This window comes from Electrophorus electricus, chromosome 12 (assembly GCF_013358815.1).
Source record: "Electrophorus electricus isolate fEleEle1 chromosome 12, fEleEle1.pri, whole genome shotgun sequence".
NCBI lineage: Eukaryota > Metazoa > Chordata > Actinopteri > Gymnotiformes > Gymnotidae > Electrophorus > Electrophorus electricus.
Window position 1 is genome coordinate 420,596 of NC_049546.1, and position 23,620 is coordinate 444,215.

Sequence of the window (23,620 nt, forward strand, 5' to 3'; positions counted from 1 at the left end):
ACCGCCGTGGTGCTGAAACGCCTCAGCACTAATCCCCCTAGCCCAAGTCACAACATGGGAACTGTCCGTGGTGCTCGGCATGACTGACAAACCAGCTCTGAGCAAATATCCGGAGGCACACATATATGTGAGTAGGCATCTGGCCACACTTCTATAAATAAGTTATCGGACTGCTAGTGAAATTCGACATTAAGGTGACTTTATGCAGAGAAAGTGCTTACCGGTGACTGTCATGCTGACTGTGCTGCTGAGCCGTGAACCTAGAAGGGTTCGTTGCAACAACCCGCAAGAAGGAATAAGCACGTGAATCCTCTAAAACAAGATGCTTTTCAAAGAACTATAAACATATGTGAGATGTAACAACCAATAGTCCCCCCTCCCCCCCACAACAGTGAGTCTAATTCGTGAAAACATGAATGTGTTCGCGAGAGCGAGCAACCCAGCTGGGCTCGTGTGAAATCCCATATTCCACACTGACACCGCACGCAGACATCCGCATGTCGCGCCGAACTCACCCCGATTCTTGGAGTTTGGCCAACGCGGCGTTTCATTACATGACTCTGCCATCGGAATACATTAGATGAAAGCGCCCTGAATGATCAGGATGGCTGTGGCACTGTAACTATAACAGAGCGCTCTTCAAACCTAATTGTAGTCATTCGGCAACATAACAGCTGGGAAATTGCTTTTTGAACTGACGGTTCTCCAATAATCAATACGTTTGATTGATTCTTTTCAAAAGTTTTGAAAAGAAGAAGAAACGTATCTGGGTGAGGAGATAGTAATTATTTTTAGTAAAGAAGAATATCAGATAATTAATCATTAGAGGCGTCTGTGTCTTCCAGTGACAAACCAATGACACATTTTTCTGTTTATATTTCTTTCAATATTGAATAAGCTTTTACAGAAAGTAATTTAAGTCGAGTAGTTATTTCACAGTGTATACCCAACAAACTCGTGCACAGACTACAAAGGGCGTGAGATCCAGAAATGACATTATGTCGTTAATGACATGGACGCGCGACCTGTTGATATGACCAGCAGCACTCACAACATCGCGCGCATCTCTTCGAGATCGAAAAGGACTCACACGTCAATGACATAAATCGCGTGCATGTCGTTTCCTTACTAGCTGATACACTCAATCTCTCTTGCTTTTACGTTTCAATGAAAATATCTGAATATGTGAAATTATTTTTACATTCCGCATTCACTGTTTGCGTTTATATCTGGTTGAAAATCCGAAAGACAAAACAGCCATTTTACATGTAATATACCGTCGTACTGATTGCGCGCTTGCAGACACAAGTGTGTTTTCACGATTATGACACCGTTTGAAACTCCTCCGTTTGCCGGAGCTCGTTCCCTTCATCTATCCAAGCATACTCAGTTGTTTCTCTTACAGCTTTTCAGCTACACGAAGAGGAAGAAGCGTTAAAGGTTTCTTACATCTGTGTGATGGTGCGCTCGCCCTGCGGATCGCTGAAGGTGGCAGCCCGTCTATGCGCCGCGCGCCGTAACAAAAGCGCCGCTCGCGCCTGGTTCGTGCCCCTTTAAAGCTGCCTACGTCTCCACAGGTGGGCCAATCTGCCAGTGACGTCACCGCACGAAGACACGGGCAAAATTCTCCTTCATAACAAAAGTCCCGTGGGATTTGAGGAGTTGTGAAATTTTATGTTCCATGCCTCGTTGTAACCCCCAAATTAAGCGCTTTAAATATTATTCGACGCCATAAATAAATGTCAGAACACGTCAGAAGGCGCTTCTTAAAAGCCCGATTCCGATGACGCAGCGGGGGAATGTTTGCGATGCGAAGCATCCGCCCACACGCGCGCCACTTACACCCGCCTCGCGCTTTAATAGCCAGATCGTTATTTTCTCGTAGTTGCTGGCTTGTTAAGTAACTCTTGATGTTTAAATAGCACAACACTTATATACTTGTTTCTTTCATTATTTGAAACCACGAAAAGAATAAATTAGCACTTAAAGTAGCTCTGGGGGCCGATAGTTCTGTTTATTTGTTCGTGTGAACAATAAATCCCTTAGCGCCACTTACACAGAATAATGATATTCGTGATTACAGGTTTACGTTTATGTCACCTGCAACTTCCGAATGTCTGCCATTTCAGTGCACGTGTCACTACCGGACACAGCTGTACGTCAGAAGGAATCTGTGCGCTGAAGCCGCGTTTGTGCGCCTGCGTCCGAGGCCTGTGTGGAGTAGGCTAACTTCCGGCAGGGTGACGGGGCACTGGCGAGATCGCGCGACTCTTCTGCGTCCCTCCTTCCTGCCTCCAGAACCCCGGCACGTGCAGGGTGTCTGGCGTTGCCCTCGTGCTCTCTAACGCAGCAAGCGGCCGAACAGGGAGCTGGGTTTCATCCTGTAGATTTGCTTCCAAGTGCTTACTGAGGTGTTGGAATACTGTTGTGTTGATCTCTGAAAAGGACTGTTTTCCCCTAATTAACCCACATTATTTAGTTCTTTATAAAACAGGCAAACAGAACATGGATTTCACTCAAGTTCAACCAATTACAGAAGTTTATTTCCAAAGCAGCCCTTGAACCAAGTTAATTGTTTATCACATAAATGGCAACACAACTACACAATGACCTCAACTTCTTAATGAAGTCAGAGATTTGGAAATCATCTGTACATTTGAGTATTGGTTTCAGGGTTTGGGGTAGTTGTTCCTCACGATCGAAGTTCCAATATGCCATCCTCTCCTCAGAAGCCTCAACTCATTTCAGTGAAAATTTTGCAGTTTTTGCAGAGGAATTAGAAAGTGTTTGTGTGAGAAAGTTAATCAGTGTTTTTCCTCCAGTCAGTACCCAGAGCACTAACACCATTTAACCTCTTACAGCATGGAGATATGCTGTAAATGACTGATCTATCAGAACGTACTGATTAACTGTAATAGGTGACTTGCTTTGTAGCCTCAGTGATCCCCGATGTTTAAATGATTATATAGACGTGCATTTTTTCTCCATTTCTCTCCGTTTTATTTTGGAGTACTGGCATTTTTTGCATATATGAAGTGGACTTAACAGTACTTCACTAACCATCTCAGCACTTTAATGTGTCATATGTGACATTTTGTAGGCTTGGGAAATACACCTTTTTCCTTTCAATTTACCACACTTCTATTTCAGTTTGAAAGCCTCTGGGTGAGCCACATGGTCAGAACCCAGTTTAAATGCCAACATCTCCTCCAAAGCAAGAAGAAGTGGCATTAAATTGCTGTCTATGCTCAACAAAGAAATTGAAAAATTACGTTCGATTTTACTTTAACGTGAATTTTATCCACTTAGCAGATGGCAGTTGTACGGACGTGACGACTGCCTTCTTACATTTCCATAATTTGTCTGAAAAAAGCCACAAGAGAGATTTTCAAGCACAAATGTACAATTTTCTCCCTCGTTGTATATGTGGCACTATTGTATAGTTCTGGCAGGCAGGGGGTTCAGCTCGGGGAGTGTTTATAACATCGGGTTAATCTTCTTCCTCTTCTGAGGGTTTCTACCATGTGTACTGTACATATTCATGCATTTGCATGATTGCAGGAGTGTCTGGGAGCTTTATTAGTGTTTTTTGGGGACTGTGAATGAAAAATACTCCCTGTGAGATCATTTTTGTGTCTGACGGTGCTTCCACAGGATGGACGTCTGCGTGCTCCTGCGCTCCTACCCATGTTATGCAGACGCCTACGATTAAAACAAAAAGGCCATAAGTGACAAACATTAGAACTAAGAATGAAATATTCTGTGTCAATTTGCATATCTCAGTATTCAGATATTCTCTGTGTCCATTTGCACATCTCAGTATTCAGATATTCTCTGTGGTCATTTGCATATCTCACTGTTCAGTCTGATTAGGAACACATGCAGCATGCACACATGCAGGGCTGTCGAAGGCCACATGTGTTTGCAGACTCTCTACAGCAAACCTGTCCATCACAATAACCATTAATCTGTATTTATGCAATACAGACACACACGTTACTGTGGTACAAATAGGGCCAAACTAAGAGACTCTTTATTATGGACATTGCAATCAATTTATTAAACACAATTATGTCATTACAGGTAAATTGGTGTCTGCCTTTGGCTTTAATTGTCAGAGTACATGCATAGTTTAACTGCAGCAATGGGATGCAAATGATAGATTCTAATAACAAAACTGTCTTCTTATTTCACAAGTGAGAATGTAAGACACACTACAACCAACAGGTCACATGAGAACGAGCCTGTTTACATATATTTGCTTGTGTAGATACTACATGTAGTACAATTACAGTAGCACTGAGGAGAGTAACAGGTCCATGTGAATGTTGTGATGAACCAAAATGTACCTGCCAGGCAGGCAGTGAGATCCAGACTGAGTGAGTGTGGCGCTGCGTCCTCTCATGATTTAAAGGACGTGTTTTCTACAGTTCTTGGCTTTAATTAGTATTTCAGGCTCGGAATGCCATTGGCAGCTAAATAAGGGAAAGGGTTTAGAATGATTTATCAGCATGAGAGAGACCGCAGTGAGAGAGACTGAGATGAGAGAAGCAGAATAATTGTGTTTTGTTAAAATTGAGATGCAAACCTCCTGGATCTGACTAAGGTGTGTACAAGCAGAAGAGCAGGTCAAAGGGTGAGGGGCCTATTTACTTTATTCATTAGGAGTGTGAGTGTGAGTGTGTGTTTGTATGTGTGTGTGTATGTGTGTGTGTGTGTGTGTGTGTGTGTGTGTGTGTGTGTGTGCGTGTGTGTGTGTGTGAGTGTGTGTGTGGGGGGTGTTCCTGTAGGAGACTAGAGGGCGTGGTGTTTAACTGTGTGTGTGTGTGTATGTGTGTATGTGTGTGTATGTGTGTGTGTGTGTGTGTGTGTGTGTGTGTGTGTGTGTGTGTGTGTGTGTGAGTGAGTGAGTGTGTGTGTGTGTGTGTGTGTGTGTGTGTGTGTGTCTCAGCCTAATCTCCTTCAGTTCCCTGCAGCTGATAAGAGTCGGGTTACGCCCAGTGCTGCAGACAGATGTCAGTCCGTGTTACGTACACCTGCACCGAGAGGTTCCTTGTTTACCTAAGCAGCCCGTGAGTAATTCATCGTGTTTAATGGAGACGCGGCATCTGTTCGGCTGCCCCTGTGAGTGTGGTAGGAAACCCCTTTAGCTGGACTGAGGAGTGCTGCAGGTTAGCTCAGCAGGTCACAGCAGACATCTAACCTGCTCACCGCCACACTATTGGTCTCCCAGCAGAGCTCATCAGGAGCCAATCAGAACAGGCCCATATTTGGCACAGAAGTGTGTGTGCGCATGTTATGTGTGTGTGAGTGTATACGTGTTTGTGTGCTTGTGTTTGTGTGAGTGTATGTATGTGTGTGCAGTGTGTATGCATATGTATGTTTCCGTGTTTATGTGTGAGTGTATGTGTGTGTGTGTGTGTGTGTGTGCGCGTGTATACACACACACACACACACACATTTGTATTTTTGCGTGTTTATATGTGAGTGTGTGTGTGTGTTTGCTGCAGGGGAGTTGTGTTCACACCGAGCTGCTCTGGACATTTAAGGCAGTGTGTGAGAGGCTCAGCATTTGTGAGGTTTCTGGTGCGAGCGAGAAGTAGAGTGCCGAGGGAGTCATGGGTACTGGAGAACGTGCTGGCTCTCCAACATCGTGTGGTGGCATTAATGTTTCCTCCACTCTCCCAAGTGCTAATAACAGCGGAGTGCCCATCACTCTTCGCTACCTGCATCCTCCAAGTGGCAGAAATTGCAGCCTTGTGTGGCAGGAGCAGCTGACGTCGGTGTGGCCCCTGGTGCTGACGCCCCCCGCCGTGTGCACCCGTGCCTCTCGCGGAGGGGTAGGAGTCTAATTGCAGCCCCAGCTCAACTCCCACACTTGACCTCTCCCTGCCTCCCTTTTAAGAAATGCTTTTTTTGTAGAAACGACTGAAATAATTTTTCTTCCAAACTTCTCCTCCATCTCCGCTGACCTGGAGTCAGTTGAGCGCCCCCTGGAAAATCAGGGGCTTTGTTCACTACTCGCCCCGTGGGCAGAAGGAAGTGCGAGAGTGTTCGTCTCCCGTACCAACCGCACTGGGGAGAGAACACAGTTATGGCCAGACAAGACAAAAGGGGGTTTTAGACTGGCGGTGATTACAGGGCACATCAGGCCAAACGGGATCCACGTCTGTTCCAGGAGTGGCTGCGAAGGACCCTTATATAAGTGATGTTTAGAACATGGATAGGGTTCATTTCAGGGTCGGAGTCAGAGTCTGACTCTCAGTGAAGGTCAGGGTCAGGGTCAGGGTCAGGGTCACAGTAAGGGATCAGTTCCTCAGTGCAGCTCTGCAAGGAACAGACTGGATGTTGATGATATTAAAAGATGATTTTAACAGAAAAATTTTACCACTGAGAGAAAAAACCTCCGGCTATGTAGAGAGAGTTTGGTCTTCCTGTGATCTGAGGAGAGAGGCCTCTGTATACACACACACACACACACACACATACAGGCATCCACACATATGCACACACATCTACACACATGCATCCATACACACACATCCGCACACTGTCACAGAAACAGTGTGTATATGTCTGCATGCACCCACACACAAATGCATGTACACACACACAAGATGTAGACAAGCACACACTCACATGCACACACACGCACATGCACATGCATACATGCAAGTGCACACAAACATGCAAGCGCACACATACTTTTCCAACAAATGGCAGTTCAGCATCCTCTTCTACCCTTCAGCTTTTGTTTGCTCCTGAGAGGTTTCCGTGGAAACCAGCATCACAATCCGTCTGATACTCAGAGAAAAAGAAAAATATTTGCCTTCAAGCATGTGTAGAGTTGGCAGTGAGACAGCGTACCGTATCGTTCTGGGCTGGAGATGGCACAATCTCAGTGAGACGGTGATGAAGTCTACTGCAGGTCTCTAAACCCCACCTGCAGGAGGCAAAGAGAGGCTGGGGGTGGGGGCAGGAATGCACGTGCGCTGCACGGGGCATACGACCCCATCAGCCTCTGCTGTTAGATAACACGTTATTGATCTGGAAGGAGCACGTTATTTATTTGCACATAACATTTGTTATTAGTAATGTGCTAAAGGGATCGACTGGGGGCTTTTATTTTAACATTTGTTATTAGTAATGCGTTAAAAGGATCGACTGGGGGCTCTTATTTGAACATTTGTTATTAGTAATGTGTTAAAGGGATCGACTGGGGGGCTTTTATTTGAACATTTGTTATTAGTAATGCGTTAAAAGGATCGACTCGGGGCTTTTATTTGAACATTTGTTATTAATAAAGTGTTAAAGGGATCGACTGGGGGCTTTTATTTGAACATTTGTTATTAGTAATGTGTTAAATGAATTGCCTGGGGGGCTTTTATTTGAACATTTGTTATTAGTAATGTGTTAAAGGGATCAACTGGGGGCTTTTATTTTAACATTAGTTATTAATAATGTGTTAAAGGGATCGACTGGGCGCTTTTATTTTAACATTTGTTATTAATAATGTGTTAAAGGGATTAACTGGGGGCTTTTCCATTCAGCTGGGCTGCGAAGCTCGTGATCCAACATGGAGGAGACAATCCCACAGTCTAGAGTAAAGAAGCAATGGAGTCTGTACAATATCCGTTTGAAACTTCATTCACTGGCAAAGCTTGAAAGACTAGCTTTGGTAAGAAACAATATTGCTAGGCAACAGCATCCTGTCAAGAGGACAGCTGATCACGAGGACCAATAGGGTGAAGCCATGTATTCCAGCTGACCAATCAGCAGTCAGCTGTGTGCGTTTGGCTTTCTGAGAACTAGTTGTTGGTGTGTGTGTGTGTTTACTTGTAGTGGCTGAGAAGCCAGCAGGCACAGTGAATCTAGAGAGCGTCAAGCCTCTCTCATCTGCCTCACACACCATTCTCTTCACACACACCTCACCTGCCTCACACACTGTTCACTTCACACACACCTCACCTGCCTCACACACCATTCACTTCACACACACCTCATCTGTCTCACACACTGTTCACTTCATACACACACCTCAATTGCCTCACACACCAGTCAATTCACACACACACACACACACACACACACACACACTTCACCTGCCCCACACACTGTTCACTTCACACACACACACACACACACACACACACACACACACACCTCACCTGCCCCACAGACTGTTCACTTCACACACACATCTCACCTGCCCCAAACACTATTCACTTCACACACTTCACCTTTTTCAAACACCAGTCACTTCTCACACACACTTCAGCTGCCTCACACACTGTTCACTTCACACACACACACCTCACCTTCCCCAAACACTATTCACTTCACACACCTCACCTGTTTCAAACACCGGTCACTTCTTACACACACATCAGCTGCCTCACACACTGTTCACTTCACACACACACTTCACCTGCCTTACACACTGTCCATGTCCATTGTGCTTCAAACACTAAAACCACTGTTTAACACTGTTCAATTCTAGAAGTGTTCACAGGAACATGGAACCTTAGATTACATACTTTTAAATTATTATTCTAAATTGTTGTCATTTTGTCATTGATGTTTTAATGATTTTTACATGTTTGTTGTTATTGTTTATTTGCTTTTTATTGTTGTTTGTGTTTTAATGTTTAGTTTAGCACTCTGTGTGCAAGTCATATTTCAAAGGTTTCAATCAATTATTCAATCAATCAATCACTGTTCACTTCTATTCATACACCTTACCTGCCTCACACACTTCACACACAGAGACACACACACACTTTCAGGTCAGACTAGTGCTTGTATGTTGTGTGTTCAGAGTTATATATTATAAAATGTCATTCTCTGCTTGTCTTGCTCAGGTCACCTTAGACTACAATGGGGCCCTATCTCCTCATGCTATTCGCCTTGTGAAATCAATGATAATTTGTTGTAATTTAACAAACATTGTCCAAAAAGAATACATTACAGAGTGAACGGTATTATTGCAGCTTTTTGAAATTTAACCACAATTAGGAAAAAAAATATTTGGTCAGATTTTTTAAGCATCTCATTGTTAGATGCCTGATGGGGATTGTGGATATGTACAATTTGTATTTCCTGAAAAATAATTGCAGTAATTTCTCCTTTCGGCCTCGGAGTGAATAACCAACAATCTTTAGATTTCTCTCATATCAGGAATGCTGAGGTGCAAAGCGCTAGCTTCGCTATTGATCACCAACACCTGACGTCCGTGAAGTGGGAAAAATGATGGATAAAAAAATCCAGACAGAAGAATACACACTAACTGTCAGAAAAAATACACACTAACCATCAGAAAAAATACACACTAACCGAAAATCAGCAGTGATTCCAACCACTGTGGAGAGGTTCATTACGCTGTGGAGTCCAGACCTTACCGAGAAGTTAAAAGCTTCTTTGTAAATGTCAAACACAAGCCCTTGATAGAGCAGAATCTTTAATACAGAGAACTTCTTATTCCGCACAAAAATCAACCTTTTAATGTTGTTTTCCCCCTAATTACAACAGTGGAAGTCACGCTAAGTTTGACGACATAGGCCGTAGGTAACAGTACACTGAGAAAGATGCTCGTCTCGCGAGACAAAACTTGTCATTAAAACCGCGTAATGCCTTTACGTTATGAGGTCCTTATTTTGCAATGGGCTGGCGCATGCGCTGGACATACTTATTACGGTAATGAAGGGCTTTACCTGCTAATCTGTTTCCTGGGTCTTGTTGAACCTTCGCGTCAGAGGGTCAGAGTGGGTCGGTGTGAGGGGCAGGTTGGGCCGGAGTGGGTCGGTGTGAGGGGCAGGTTGGGCCGGAGTGGGTCGGTGTGAGGGGCAGGTTGGGCCGGAGTGGGCCAGTGTGGGGGGCAGGTTGGGCCGGAGTGGGTCAGTGTGAGGGGCAGGTTGGGCCGGAGTGGGCCGGTGTGGGGGGCAGCTTGGGCCGGAGTGGGCCGGTGTGGGGGGCAGGTTGGGGGAGATTTATCAAATGGAGCCCAAGCAGACTTCTACTTCTCCGGCGTCTCCGCGAGAGGAGCTCTTAATGCTTCGCCAATGAGTGCTAAAAGCAGGAGCGGCCGCCAGCGCTCAAGTACTGTTGTGAAGACACACGGGGGAAAAAAGGTCCTGGGAAAAAAAACTGAAAGGAAAGAAGACGAACACGTAAAACAAAAAGGAGCGAAATGGAAGCCTGTTATTTGGAAAACTACAGGACTAAAGCTTGCACTGTAATCTTATAGATATTTGCAGGGCCTGAATAAGGCACCTTGGCTCTGTGAGCAGAGTGCACTCAGAATTCAGCCAGATTACATTAACTGGCCACTGATGGTTTTTCTTTTTTTCCTGTTTTTTTCCTCTGTAATACCGTTCATGCTCACAGCCTGCCATTACTGAAAATTACAACTTATATAATCTACCGAGCGGGTCTCTACATACTTGGGTCGGGATAATTGGGTACAAAGCCATTATCATACTCCTAAGGCCAAGTAGCCTACAATACAGGCTCCTTCTGCGCGCAGTTCTCGCTCATTCTTCTTTTTTCAGTTTTCAAGCACTCAGAGTCCATATTGGAGAAAGAACAGTAAATGAATTTTGGCAAATGAGTCTTTACCTGATGTCCTGTTATGAGACTTTACCTGATGTCCTGTTTTGAGTCTTTACCTGATGTCCTGTTATGAGACTTTACCTGATGTCCTGTTACCTGATGTCCTGTTATGAGTCTTTACCTGATGTCCTGTTATGAGACTTTACCTGATGTCCTGTTATGAGACTTTACCTGATGTCCTGTTATGAGTATTTGCCTGATGTCCTGTTATGAGTCTTTACCTGATGTCCTGTTATGAGACTTTACCTGATGTCCTGTTATGAGACTTTACCTGATGTCCTGTTATGAGACTTTACCTGATGTCCTGTTATGAGTCTTTACCTGATGTCCTGTTATGAGACTTTACCTGATGTCCTGTTATGAGTATTTGCCTGATGTCCTGTTATGAGTCTTTACCTGATGTCCTGTTATGAGACTTTACCTGATGTCCTGTTATGAGACTTTACCTGATGTCCTGTTATGAGTCTTTACCTGATGTCCTGTTATGAGTCTTTACCTGATGTCCTGTTATGAGACTTTACCTGATGTCCTGTTATGAGTCTTTACCTGATGTCTTGTTTTGAGGATCTCCATCTGGATTACTGCAGATAGAAGGAACTCAGACGAGCTTTAGTCGCGAACCCGCCGCTCCCAGGACCTCCTCGCGCCTTTCTCATCAGACTTTTGTCGTTGCAGAAAATAAAGTATCAGGTAATATTTTCTCAGCCATGTAACATCAAATCGATATTGACATTCTTCACAATAATAACTTGGTTATTTTAAAAATTTAACCTCAGCAAACGGATTACATTTCTAACAGGATCGTTCTCTCTCTCTCTCTCTCTCTCTCTCTCTCTCTCTCTCTCTCTCTCTCTCTCTCTCTCTCTCTCTCTCTCTCTCTCTCACACACACACACACACACACACACACACACACACGTATTCTACTGCAGTAGTTCTTTTAGTTGTTTTATTGGCCTTTAGGACTGTACAATATCGCGCAACCCGCCCGGACGTTTTGTTCAGTCTGACACGCCGTAGAAAATCTCCGTTTTTATAAGAGCTCGACACACGAGCGTGTCGCACTGCTCATATTTAGTTAAAAATGACTTTTCCATAATCATTATGGTAATGTGGTCGTCGGAGGATGTCAATTGACATTTGGAATGGTGTGTTAATTTCCTAATTCTGAAGGTCTGTTTGCGTGCAGATGTGCTGGTCGGAACGATGGGGTTTCATCGCACATCCATTCATCCCTGAACTGTAGAAGCGCAGTAAAGGAGCCGAGCGCCTGCCCCGCGTTAATGGGCACGAGTCCGCTTCTTGTCTTAATGCTGTTGCGCTTTCATTCTGGATACCCACTCCATCTGACCTGCACAATTCATTCATATGGGACTCATTTATAGCTACAGTAATTGTTTCCTGTAAAAAAAAAAGTAATTTGACAATACGCGCGCTTTTTTCAACCTACCATTTACTTAAAGACGGAGCACAGAACAATTCGGTTCGTTCAGGCGACACAGATAGTCTACTCTTCGAGTTTAACCAAAAATGTTTGCGTCATTATAAATCTGCAGCTCTGCCACTGTTACGGTCTCGTTTCCAACTGCGTTCAGCTCTCCTCCAGGCCTGAGGGGGCGCTGTAGAGTAAAGCGCCGTGAGCGCTCTCCTCCAGGCCTGAGGGGGCGCTGTAGAGTAAAGCGCCGTGAGCTGGCGCTAGGCGCGTAGCTAGCTGCTAGGCTAGCAGGTGAAGGAGGTTAGTGGTGCTGCTGCTGCCCGGTGGTCTCGTTCGAAGCGGCTAATTTAATTATATTGTTGTACGTTTTCACTGTATATAGTTATATTGTCCTGAGTTGCTAAATGATCTGGAGTTCAATGTAAAGTTCTCTCCCAAAGGTCTGTAAGATGAGGGCTTCCTAACTGTGGTGTGCAGAGTGCTGAGGTTGACTGTCATGTTTAAAGCCCGCTCCTGACGCGGACGTGTACTAATGTCTCTCCCTCTCTCAGTCCTGACTATGTAGCTGCCCATGGCGTCCTGGAACGGATCATCAGCGGAGGCCTTCCCTTTTTTGAGATCAGCGGAGGCCTTCCCTACTTTGAGACCGCGTCGCATCCAGAACCAGAACGTGGTCCACCGCCTGGAGCGGCGCCGCATCTGCTCGGGCCGCCCCGGGGCTCACTGGTACCGCGTGCGCTGCTTCCACCAGAATCTCTTCCCCAACTTCACGGTGGTGAACGTGGAGAAGCCGCCCTGCTTCCTTCGCAAGTTCTCTCCTGATGGCCGCTACTTCATCGCCTTCTCCTCAGACCAGACGTCTCTGGAGATCTACGAGTATCAGGGCTGCCAGGCTGCAGAGGACCTCCTCCAGGGCATGGAAGGCGAGACCTTGGCCAACGGCAACGACCAGCGCTCGCTTAACATCCGTGGCCGGCTGTTTGAGCGCTTCTTCTCCCTGCTGCATGTCACCAGCGTGGCGTCCAACGGTGAGCATCTGAACCGAGAGTGCAGCCTGTTCACAGACGACTGCCGCTACGTGATCGTGGGCTCTGCTGCCTACCTGCCTGAGGAGCCCCACCCGCACTTCTTCGAGGTGTACCGCAACAACGAGTCCGTGACGCCCAACCCCCGCTCACCTCTGGAGGACTACTCCCTCCACGTCATCGACCTGCACACGGGCCGTCTGTGCGACACACGCAACTTTAAGTGTGACAAGATCATCCTGTCTCACAACCAGGGCCTGTACCTGTACAGGAACATCCTAGCAGTGCTGTCAGTGCAGCAGCAGACCATCCACGTGTTTCAGGTGAGCACAGGCGTACGAGGACACACGCTTACAGCTACAGAACACACACACGGGTCGTGAGATTGGTGTGCACAGGTGAAACCCTGCTGCTACAGAAACACGGTTCCAGATCAGGCTCACTGCTGAATGTGGAGCAGGTTACATGTGTTCAGGGAAGAAAAATCTCAGTACTGCAATTGTTATTTTAGTGGTTCAGTAGTGAAGGTACTGGACTAGTAATCAGAAGGTTATCAGTTCAAGTCCCACCAATGCCAGGTTTCCACTGTTGGGCCCCTGAACACGACCCTTAACCCTCAATTACTCAAGATGTGTTCAGTCAGAATTGTAAGTTGCTTTGGATAAAAGCATCAGATAAATGTAAATATTATGTTTCGGACCATTGGAACACTGCTTCATATTGCAGAGCCCTAATCTGTGCAGGGTGTGGCCGTGAGCTTTGGTCTGAGATCTTTACATCATTCCAGGTCCGCTCTCGTCCTCCAGGTGACCATGGAGGGCACATTCCTGGACGTTCGGACCATTGGCCGCTTCTGCTACGAGGATGACCTGCTCACTCTGTCGGCCGTGTTCTCAGAGGCGCAAGTAGAAGGCCAGCCCGGGTTGTCGCGGCTCTATAAGGAGAAGAGCATCAACTCTCTGAAGCACAGGCTGCTGGTGTACCTGTGGCGGCGCGCCGAGCAGGACGGCAGCGCCACGGCCAAGCGACGCTTCTTCCAGTTTTTCGACCAGCTGCGGCAGCTGCGTATGTGGAAAATTCAGCTGCTGGACGAGCACCACCTGCTCATCAAGTACACCAGCGAGGATGTGGTCACCTTGCGTGTCACCGACCCCTCGCAGGTATGGCTGCCAAGGCACCTGACCAAAGATTTGTGTTGGTGGGCAGGGGGAATGTGATGACGATGACGATGAAGGCCAAGCAGCAAAGCCTGACGGAAACCTGCTGTAACAGCAGTGTGCAGAGATCTCATGAACATACCATCTGATTTACTGGGCACAGAAGCAGAGTTGTTGTGTGTGTGTGTGGTCGGGGGGTGTGGGTGACATTGTTAGTTGGTTATGACTGCACTCTAATGCCACACCATTTGTAAAGTTAGTATTATTAGTATGATTGTTGTTGTAGTTTAGATGCAGATGCGGTACTAGGCCTCCTCTGCTGGTTGCTCTCGTTGTTATTATTATTATTATTATTTGTTTTTGATATTGTTATTTGATGTAGAAGTAGTACAGGCCTCTTCTGCCTGTTATTATTATTATTATTATTATTATTATTATTATTGTTATTATTATTATTTGTTGTAGTAGTACAGGCCTCCTCTGTCTGTTGCTGCTGTGTTGTTGTTGTTGTTGTTATTCTTCTTATTATTATTTGTAGTAGTAGTAGTAGTAGTAGTAGTACAGGCCTCCTCTGTCTGTTGCTGCTGTGTTGTTGTTGTTGTTGTTATTCTTCTTCTTCTTCTTCTTCTTCTTCTTCTTCTTCTTCTTCTTCTTCTTCTTCTTCTTCTTCTTCTTATTATTATTATTATTATTATTATTATTATTTGTAGTAGTAGTAGTAGTAGTAGTAGTAGTAGTAGTACAGGCCTCCTCTGTCTGTTGCTGCTGTGTTGGCTCCACAGGGGTGCACGTGCTAATTCCAGCAGTTCAGTTGTTCTAAAGCAGGCAGGTCTTCCCTGTGCAGTACGGCAGAACAATTTGAACAAAAATAAAAGGGAAACTGTAATTATTTATCGCATTATAACATATAATGTTACATCGCAATAACATGGCTGATGTTTTAATGAGAAGTCGGAGCAGTCTGTGTGGAAATGCCTGGGATTAGTCACGCTAGAGGCAGTCCTGCGTGTCCTGGAGTGTGTGTGTGTGTGTGTGTTCAGCTTAGATCTTCTGGCACACACAGGTGCTACTGAACTTACTGGATGAGTGCAGTTTGTAAATGTTAATGCATGTTTGTCATTTTGTGTGTGTGTGTATTACCGTACCTGAACACTAATGTTAATCCTTTAAAAAAAAATCAGTTTTCATAACCAGAAGCGCAATCTCTCTCTTTCTCTTTCTCTCTCTCTCTCTCTCTCTCTCTCTCTCTCTCTCTCTCTCTCTCTCTCTCTCTCTCTCTCTCTCTCACACACAGCCCTCGTTCTTTGTCGTGTATAACATGGTCTCCACAGAGGTGATTGCAGTATTTGAGAATACGTCAGACAAGCTGCTGGAGCTTTTTGAGCACTTCTGTGACCTGTTCCGCAATGCCACGCTCCACAGCGAGGCTGTGCAGTTCCCCTGCTCCGCCTCCAGCAACAACTTTGCCCGGCAGGTTCAGCGCAGGTGCTCCACCCATCACAGATCCACCCACTGGGGAAGCTTATGGGTCTGACGGGGGGGGTCATGAAAGTGGGTTTATATCAAAACAGTAGGAAACATTGTCCTGAGCTTTAAAACTTCTTTAAAGTAACTTATGAAGTTTATTTCCACAATGAATTTAAATTTTGTACTTTTGATGTTTGTATTTGTACTTTGATCTTTGGAACAAAAAGGAATATAGTCAAAGCTGGTTTCACAGATTCTAAAAACATTAAGTGAGTTGTTTCCTCAGTTGTTTTTTTGTGTGTGTGTACTTCTGTCTTTGACTGTGTGTATGTCTATATCTCATTCACTGTCGCTGTGTGTGTGTGGCGGTCCCCAGGTTCAAGGACACTATAGTGAACGCTAAGTACGGGGGCCACACCGAGGCGGTGCGCCGCCTCCTGGGTCAGCTGCCTATCAGTGCTCAGTCCTATAGCAGCAGCCCCTACCTCGACCTGTCGCTCTTCAGCTACGACGACAAGTGGGTGTCTGTCATGGAGCGGCCCAAGACCTGCGGGGACCACCCCATACGGTGAGGAGGACCTGAACACAGGGGCGTGTCCTCGGTGAAGGGGAGGGGGCGTGGCAGTGTAGATAAATGCTTTTTTTTAAAGTGTGAGCATACTTTTAAATTTATTGCCTAATAAAAGAAAAGAAACACTTTGGTGACGCTTTTTATATTATACAGAGGACATCAGTGTCATTCCAGGTTTCAGTGTCACATGGTTTTTCACTGCAAGACCTTGATTAATGTACAAGCGAATTAATAAGTTAACAGAGTCCTGTGTAGTGTCTCACTGGTCCCAGGACTGCACTCTTCTGGACCCAGAACTGATATGTTGTTCTGGATCTCTCTCGCAGTCTGGGGGTCACAGCTCTACTGCACCTAATTACTACTGCAACCACCACCACTGTTCTTATATATATATATATATATAATCTTAAAGTGGAGGGTAGGGGAAAAACAACTAAACAAATCAAACTCTATATATCTGCGTCCCATCACACAGAGCTGCAGGGTGCTGACCGATCTACCGGTGGTAGGGAGCTTCTTCACCCGTCTGGTGCACGGGACTCCTCACCTGACTCGAGCCTCCAGTCTAACACCTCTCTCTCTCTCTCTCTCTCTCTCTCTCTCTCTCTCCAGGTTCTATGCGCGTGATTCTGGACTCCTGAAGTTTAAGATACAGGCGGGTCTTCTGGGCCGGCCCGTGAACCACGCTGTGCGGAGGTTGGTGGCGTTTACGTTTCACCCCTCAGAACCTTTCGCCATCTCAGTGCAGCGCACCAACGCAGAGTATGTTGTCAACTTCCACATGCGTCACGGATGTGTGTGAGCGTCTCTGGAAGCACTGTGTGTGCGAGCTCCTCGGCGTGTGTGTAAATCTTTGTTTTTAACATTCCTCAAACCTTTTTTCTTTATGAAAGGAACAGATTGACTCTCATTTTTATGTAACTGAAGATGACTGGTTTTTGAAGCACTATGGTAAGAACCAGTAATGTCAATGTAGGATTTCATTAAACATTATTTTTTTATATATACATATTAAAACACTATTTATTGTAAATACAAAATCACAGTATTTTTCCACTACAGTGTTTATAGTGTTTTATGGTAAATAAAAACTATTTGAGACATTTAAATCTCGTAGTGTATGTGAATTTACATATAAGTGTTGGTTTAGTGTTGGATATGATTCACTCTGGGCTGCGTGAGCCGTGTCTGGAATGGCTGGACTGCTGTGGCCTAAATGTCAGGTGCAGAGTTCAGCCGCTTCTTTCCACCATCACACTGTCCTGGTTCATATCACTTTGTTTGTTCTCAGAAGGGACAAGAAATTCAGACATGGCAGCTGCTGAATGCATGGAGAGTTTTTGAAAGTCCTGTGCCAGTGTGGGGTCTGTACCCAGACTGTACCCGGTCTGTACCCAGACTGTACCCGGTCTGTACGAGTGTGGGGTCTGTACCCAGACTGTACCCGGTCTATACCCAGACTGTACCCGGTCTGTACGAGTGTGGGGTCTGTACCCGGTCTGTACCCAGACTGTACCCGGTCTGTACGAGTGTGGGGTCTGTACCCAGACTGTACCAGTGTGGGGTCTGTACCCGGTCTGTACCAGTGCGGGGGGGTCTACACACACCCATTGAGCTCATGCCTCTGCCCTCCACCTTAAAAAACCCCAAAGAATTTCATGTAGTCCAGCCATTAGGAGCCCAGCAGCCTCGCAGGGGTCCAGCATGAACCAGACCTGCAGGTGATGCAGCACCACTTATGTCCTCCATAAAACCGAATAATCAGAAGTGGAATGACTTGTAGCTGGTGTATGAGCCTCAGTGTGTGAAGGTGACACACTACCGTGTGTCAGTCACTGCGCCACCGAGCTGGGCTTGGCTCTGGCGCGCGTTTTCTTCTAGACAAGGAGGGAACAAGGAGATAAAATGGACGCCCCGAGATAAACGCGTTTGGGGTTGTTCATCTCCCAGGGGAAGGCTACATCCGCTAAAAGCGTCTTTAGACCGCGGAAGTTGCGTGCGGTGCCATTTTTTGAGTGGCCCCCTAAGTACAAGTACTGCACGCGTAATCGTTTTGTCAAGGCTCGTGAATGCGCGTCTCTGATGTCCCGCTCGTTACCGGCGCGAGCCCCTCTGTCCTGCAAGGGCTGCGTTCTCGCGCGGCAACGAATGCTTTTAGCCGCGGGCTGGAACGGAAACGCGCGAGCCTAGGGTTCGCGAGAGGGGTGCGTGGGGCTTCGCTCGTTTAATTCTGCCGTAATGGTTCCGTCGCAGCACAGAACGACAAAATCTGCCGGGGTTATAATTTTACAGCACAGTGGGTTCGGTTTTGTACTACGGAGCAAAAACGAAAAAAAAAACAAACCCAAAACCCTCTGAAATATTCGGACCACTTGATGATTGAAAAGCAAAAAAAAAAAAAAAGGATTAAAGGATGGCGAACTGTGATTGCATTATTCACCCTTTCCATTGTCGTTCTTCCTCGCGCTGTGAATGAGTGTTTACACGAGCTGTCCGGGGCGATCGCTCATTAATAGACCAGGACAAAGCTAAAGCAGCAGGGTGGCACAGACAAAAAGCCTCCTAAACTGTTACGGCCAAAGTCAGGTATGTGGCTCAGTACTGTCTTGGCCCCTTTTCAGGGTTAAATGACTGTCATTGTAGTGGCGAGCTGTGTAATCAGGGCCACAGTACTGAACCTCTCTCAGTCTCCAGTGCGGTTTGTCTAGCACAGGATATTGCCTTCTTTCTGCCCTCTCCGTATCATTGGGGCAGCCTAGGACGAGGGAGCGCGTGGGGGTAGGAGCGTGGAATTTAACCCGTTCTAGTGGCTCATGCGCAGGTCTAAGTTCGAAAGGTCATCTCCCCTGCCTACCGAGGTGCAAATCCTTCCTCGTGACAGAACCACGGCGCGCATGGCGTCTAATTATCACGGCTGTAAGGGGGCTTTAGAGAAGACCAGGATCAAGTTCTCTGGGTTGCTATTAAATCTGAAATTGGAACAAAGGACTGTGGTGTACGTTCAAGACATTTAGCTGATGATTTATCCAAAGCCACTTACAATCATGACTGAATGTGTCTTGAGTAATTGATGTGTCTTGTTCAGGGGCCCGGCAGTGGTGGGACTGAATTACCAACCTTCTGATTTATTAGTCAAGTACCGTAACCATGAGCCATCACGTAGTATCTATCCCTACTACATTTTGAGTGACATCTATGAATCTCCTGAAAGTAAATTTGGGACTTTGTTGTGTTCAGGTATATTCAACCTCCATCTTATCCATGTGCATTTGAATCAGGCATGTTTTCCGCTGTCTCACCCTTTACAGAATGCCAAAAAAAAGGCTTTTCCTCACATGGCTATAAAGTTTGAATAGACATTTCAATAATTCTAATAGTAATTGGACACCTTTTGTCCCGTGTTAATTAGTTTTCTGAACTTTTCCTCATTATATTTCCCTGTAACAGCTGCAAGTTGCCACAGTCTTGCTGTGAGATAAGCAGCAAAATGATGGATGTGAGAGAGAGAGAGAGAGAGAGAGAGAGAGAGAGAGAGAGAGAGAGAGAGAGAGAGAGAGAGAGAGAGAGATAGATAGATACATACACACACACACATATATATATATCTGGGTTTATTCCACTGGTTAATTAGGTGTCCAGCTGCTTGTCAGGGACTGACTGCTGCTCTCTGGTCCAATCAGGCAGGTTGAGTAAATGTGGGTCTGGGCGGTGGGTGTGATATCCTGGACCCTTCACTCCCTGGCTGGCTGTGCTTAACCTGTGAGGCAGACTGCAGGTGACACAGGATTACCTGTCCAGCCTGACTCTGGTTACACAAGATAATGGAACACATTCATTGCACCCCAGAGTGGGAGCGCTCAGTAGGTAGCTGTGTGTGTGTGTGTGTGGGTGGGTGGGTGGTGGATGTAATTTAATTACCATGTGTTTTTTTGGTTGTTGTTGAATTTTAGCAGTGCGCCCACCAACATGTAGGTTCAAACAGCAACAGGAAGTGGGGTGAACAGACTACTACACTACAAAGAATCTTTCTTCAAATCCCAGATTACATGGCTGGTAGATTAGAGAGGCATATAGCATCCCATATTACTGGTAATATTGTGTGATTATATGCGTGACCAACATCAATGACAGTTGCCTATAACTAAAATCATTAATAACTTACCAGACTGTTTCAGTATTGTAGTCTTGTCTCTCCCAGTATAATGTAAATTTGAGTGACTGCAGCCCTGCATGGGGTGATTTTGGGGTAAACCCACTCTATGTTTGGGTTAACTATATGATACTTTGTGCTTTTAGAGAAATTCTGACAAATCTTGGCAGTTACATTTATCCAATGAATTCATGCTCAATAGCACAAATAAAACCAATTACTCAGCAACATCTATAACAATAAAGAGTAAAATCAGGAATCCATTACTGTTTAATAAACGGAGTCGTGATTGAATGGGTCGCAGTAATGTAGCGATGCAGATATGAAGATCAGTGATGTCTGTACATGTTCTGGTCACATAGGGCCGAAATCCAGCCCATCAAAGCCAAGAGAGGACCAGCCGTGTTTCTGCGGCCTGACCCTGGTTTCTATGGTTACGATGTGTATTTTGTTATAGTCAGTGTCTGCCTGGTAACCCAGTTCTTGCTAATTGCTGTTGCCCTGGCAACGAGGAGCTCAATGTAATCCTGGGAAATGGGTAACAATCTGCAGCAAATCTGTGTATTCACAGGGTGGAATCTCCACTGCGCTCCGGATGGCTCTTGCCTCTCCAGTTCCTGCGTTCTCGCATTGTTTTGGGGGTTAAAATGAGGTGAGGCACTGCCTCTGACCCTCTGCTTTACTCTAATTTTAGCTGAGACCTGAACTGCAGGCTGCCAGACACCTGTTAGATATTTAATCTGAAGCGGGAAGCACACAGCGTTTTAGTGAACCGCAGCAGACGGTGAATTTAGACCTCATCAGTCTGGTCTGATTGACATTTAGCTAACCTGTGTGTGTGTGTGTGTGTGTGTGTGTGTGTGTGTGTGTGTGTGTGTGTGTGTGTGTGTGTGTGTAATTTTAAATCAAGATTATGTAGCTCTTTGATTTTAGCATCTGATTATAAGTTTGATAAATAAATATATTTATTAGAGATAAATGAGTCCAGTTCTTGTTTGTCATGTTTCAGTGTTTGTGGGGAAAGTACAGAGCGTTTCTGAAGGCAAAAACATTATTTTATTTTTCACCACAGCAGCACATGCACAGCTGTAGCAGATCCCATGAGGGGAGTGTGCAGCCTAATTACGGTTCACTTCATCATCATTAATTAATGCACTTACACGGCTGTCTGTGCTGATACTGAACGGGACTTTTATTTTGACATATAGAGAGTTTGGTAAGTGTATATGTATTAGACACACCTGTGTGTGTGTGTGTGTGTGTGTGTGTGTGTGTGTGTGTGTGTGTGTGTGTGTGTGTGTGTGTGTGTGTGTGTGTGTGTGTGTGTGTATGACCCCACCAGCACCTGCTCTCCAGGAGACCGCTGGCTTGGGTGTGACTTCACCTGCTATGTGAGAAGATTGCTGTTGGGTCTTAATAAAGCACCTAGCAATGGTTAGCATGGTCAGAGGCGTGTCCAGCGGGGAGTGGGCGTGTCCAGCTACACAACAGGACCTATAATAGATCGGCCGTCCTGTCAGGCCAAACCCCCTTCTGTATGAAAGCTGCTAGGATGTTCTGTCCTTCACTCTCATGTTCACAAGTTTATTCAGTTCGTCAGAACGTTGGTCTCACAACTTGGTCAGACTCGCCAAGATTTTTCAGGTTTATACTTCAGTCTTTGGGTTGCTGGACCAATCTCAGTATGATTTAATTAAAACTTCGTCCTGACACATTTAGTCACAGCAAATGAATATTCCATAGTTATGAAGGTGTGAAACCCAAAGCTTAGATTTATTTATGTAAATATAATATAACAATAGGTCATCCTAATATATAAAAAATATTAAGAAAATTGTACTTGGATATGACTGCGGTACAAATAAAAAGAGTAAACTGAATATCAGAGTTCAACCTCAACACTAACTGCATATTCCACCGTAAAGTGAGAATTTCTCTGTACATTTAATCCTTGCATCAGAGGGAGATTGTCTCTCAGCATCTGATGTTTACAGGCTAATTTGAGTTGAGCTGTAGAAACCTTCAGTTCCAGAGAGAACACATCTCTGAGAGGAACGTCCAGGCCTGGTACATCCGACCGGCTTCTGCAGGCTTCTCTCCTGTATGAAGAACCTCAGCTTGACCCCCTCAGATCTCCTTCCTGGGGGTTAATGCTGTCAGTCTGTGCCACACACCGAGCTCCATTACTGAGGCTCACCACTGCTTTTAACGTGAGAATAGATGCACTTCCTCCTTTCTCCATGCTAGGAAGAGACATAATCCAATAAGTCTGCTGCGTGTGCTGAACTGAACCAGCAGGGGGCAGCACTCACTCAAATTACAGTTCTCACTGAGCTCAGGGTTAGGGTACGTGGGTTGGGGTACATTGGTTGGGTAGGGGGATTGGGGTATGTGGTTGGGGAATTCAGGTTGGGGTATATGAGCTGGGGTATGTGGGTTGGGTAGGGGGGTTAGGGTATATGGGTTGGGTATGTGGGTTGGGGTACGTGGGTTGGGTACATGGTTGGGGTATGTGGGTTGGGGTATATGGGCTGGGGTATGTGGGTTGGGTAGGGGGGTTAGGGTATATGGGTTGGGTATGCGGGTTGGGGTATGTGGGTTGGGTACATGGTTGGGGTATGTGGGTTGGGGTATATGGGCTGGGGTATGTGGGTTGGGGTACGTGGGTTGGGGTATATGGGCTGGGGTATGTGGGTTGGGGTACATGGGTTGAGTATGGGGCTGGGGTACGTGGGTTGATGGACGTTGCTGTTAGTAAAAACGCCTGGATGAGTTTGGCCTTACATACACAGACACATAGTGACCAATAGGGCATGTAAATTATATGTAAATTACATGTAAATCACTCATAGTGTTAGTTGTTAAAACAGAGAACTGGTGTTTTTGGTGAACCATTAATTCTGAGCATGAACCACTGATATGATCATTTTAAAATGTCTATTATAGGACGTGTAATAGATGAGACAGATGCAGAATGTGTGTTACAGAGCATTAATCATTACAATAGAGCCAGTCTGTTTCAAGCCCACCAAAGATCTCTGTGGTAGTCAAATCCCATTTTTGCACCCTGTTTGGCCTTCTTACCATATCACACATGGCTGTGTACAGGAGCTGTTACAGTAATGTTCAGTAATGTTGAGTACATAATGTGGACAATGTTTGGTAATGCTCAGTAATGTTCAGTAATGTTGAGTACATAATGTGGACA

At 45.6% G+C, this 23,620-nt stretch overlaps 1 protein-coding gene across 2 annotated transcripts; it reads left to right on the top strand.

The window, feature by feature from the left end:
• The first annotated feature begins 12,321 nt into the window (after nt 1–12,321).
• det1 (DET1 partner of COP1 E3 ubiquitin ligase) lies at nt 12,322–17,371 on the top strand. Of its 2 annotated transcripts, none has more exons than XM_027029946.2 (6): nt 12,322–12,403; nt 12,594–13,390; nt 13,874–14,227; nt 15,519–15,709; nt 16,068–16,259; nt 16,875–17,371. In XM_027029946.2, exons 2-6 carry the CDS (start codon nt 12,614–12,616, stop codon nt 17,062–17,064), a joined length of 1,704 nt encoding a protein of 567 aa, XP_026885747.1. In that variant the 5' UTR covers nt 12,322–12,403; nt 12,594–12,613; the 3' UTR covers nt 17,065–17,371. The 2 variants fall into 2 exon arrangements, with proteins under 2 accessions (XP_026885747.1, XP_026885745.1); XM_027029944.2 differs by having other exon boundaries at nt 12,332–12,482.
• Nucleotides 17,372–23,620: the final 6,249 nt, after the last annotated feature.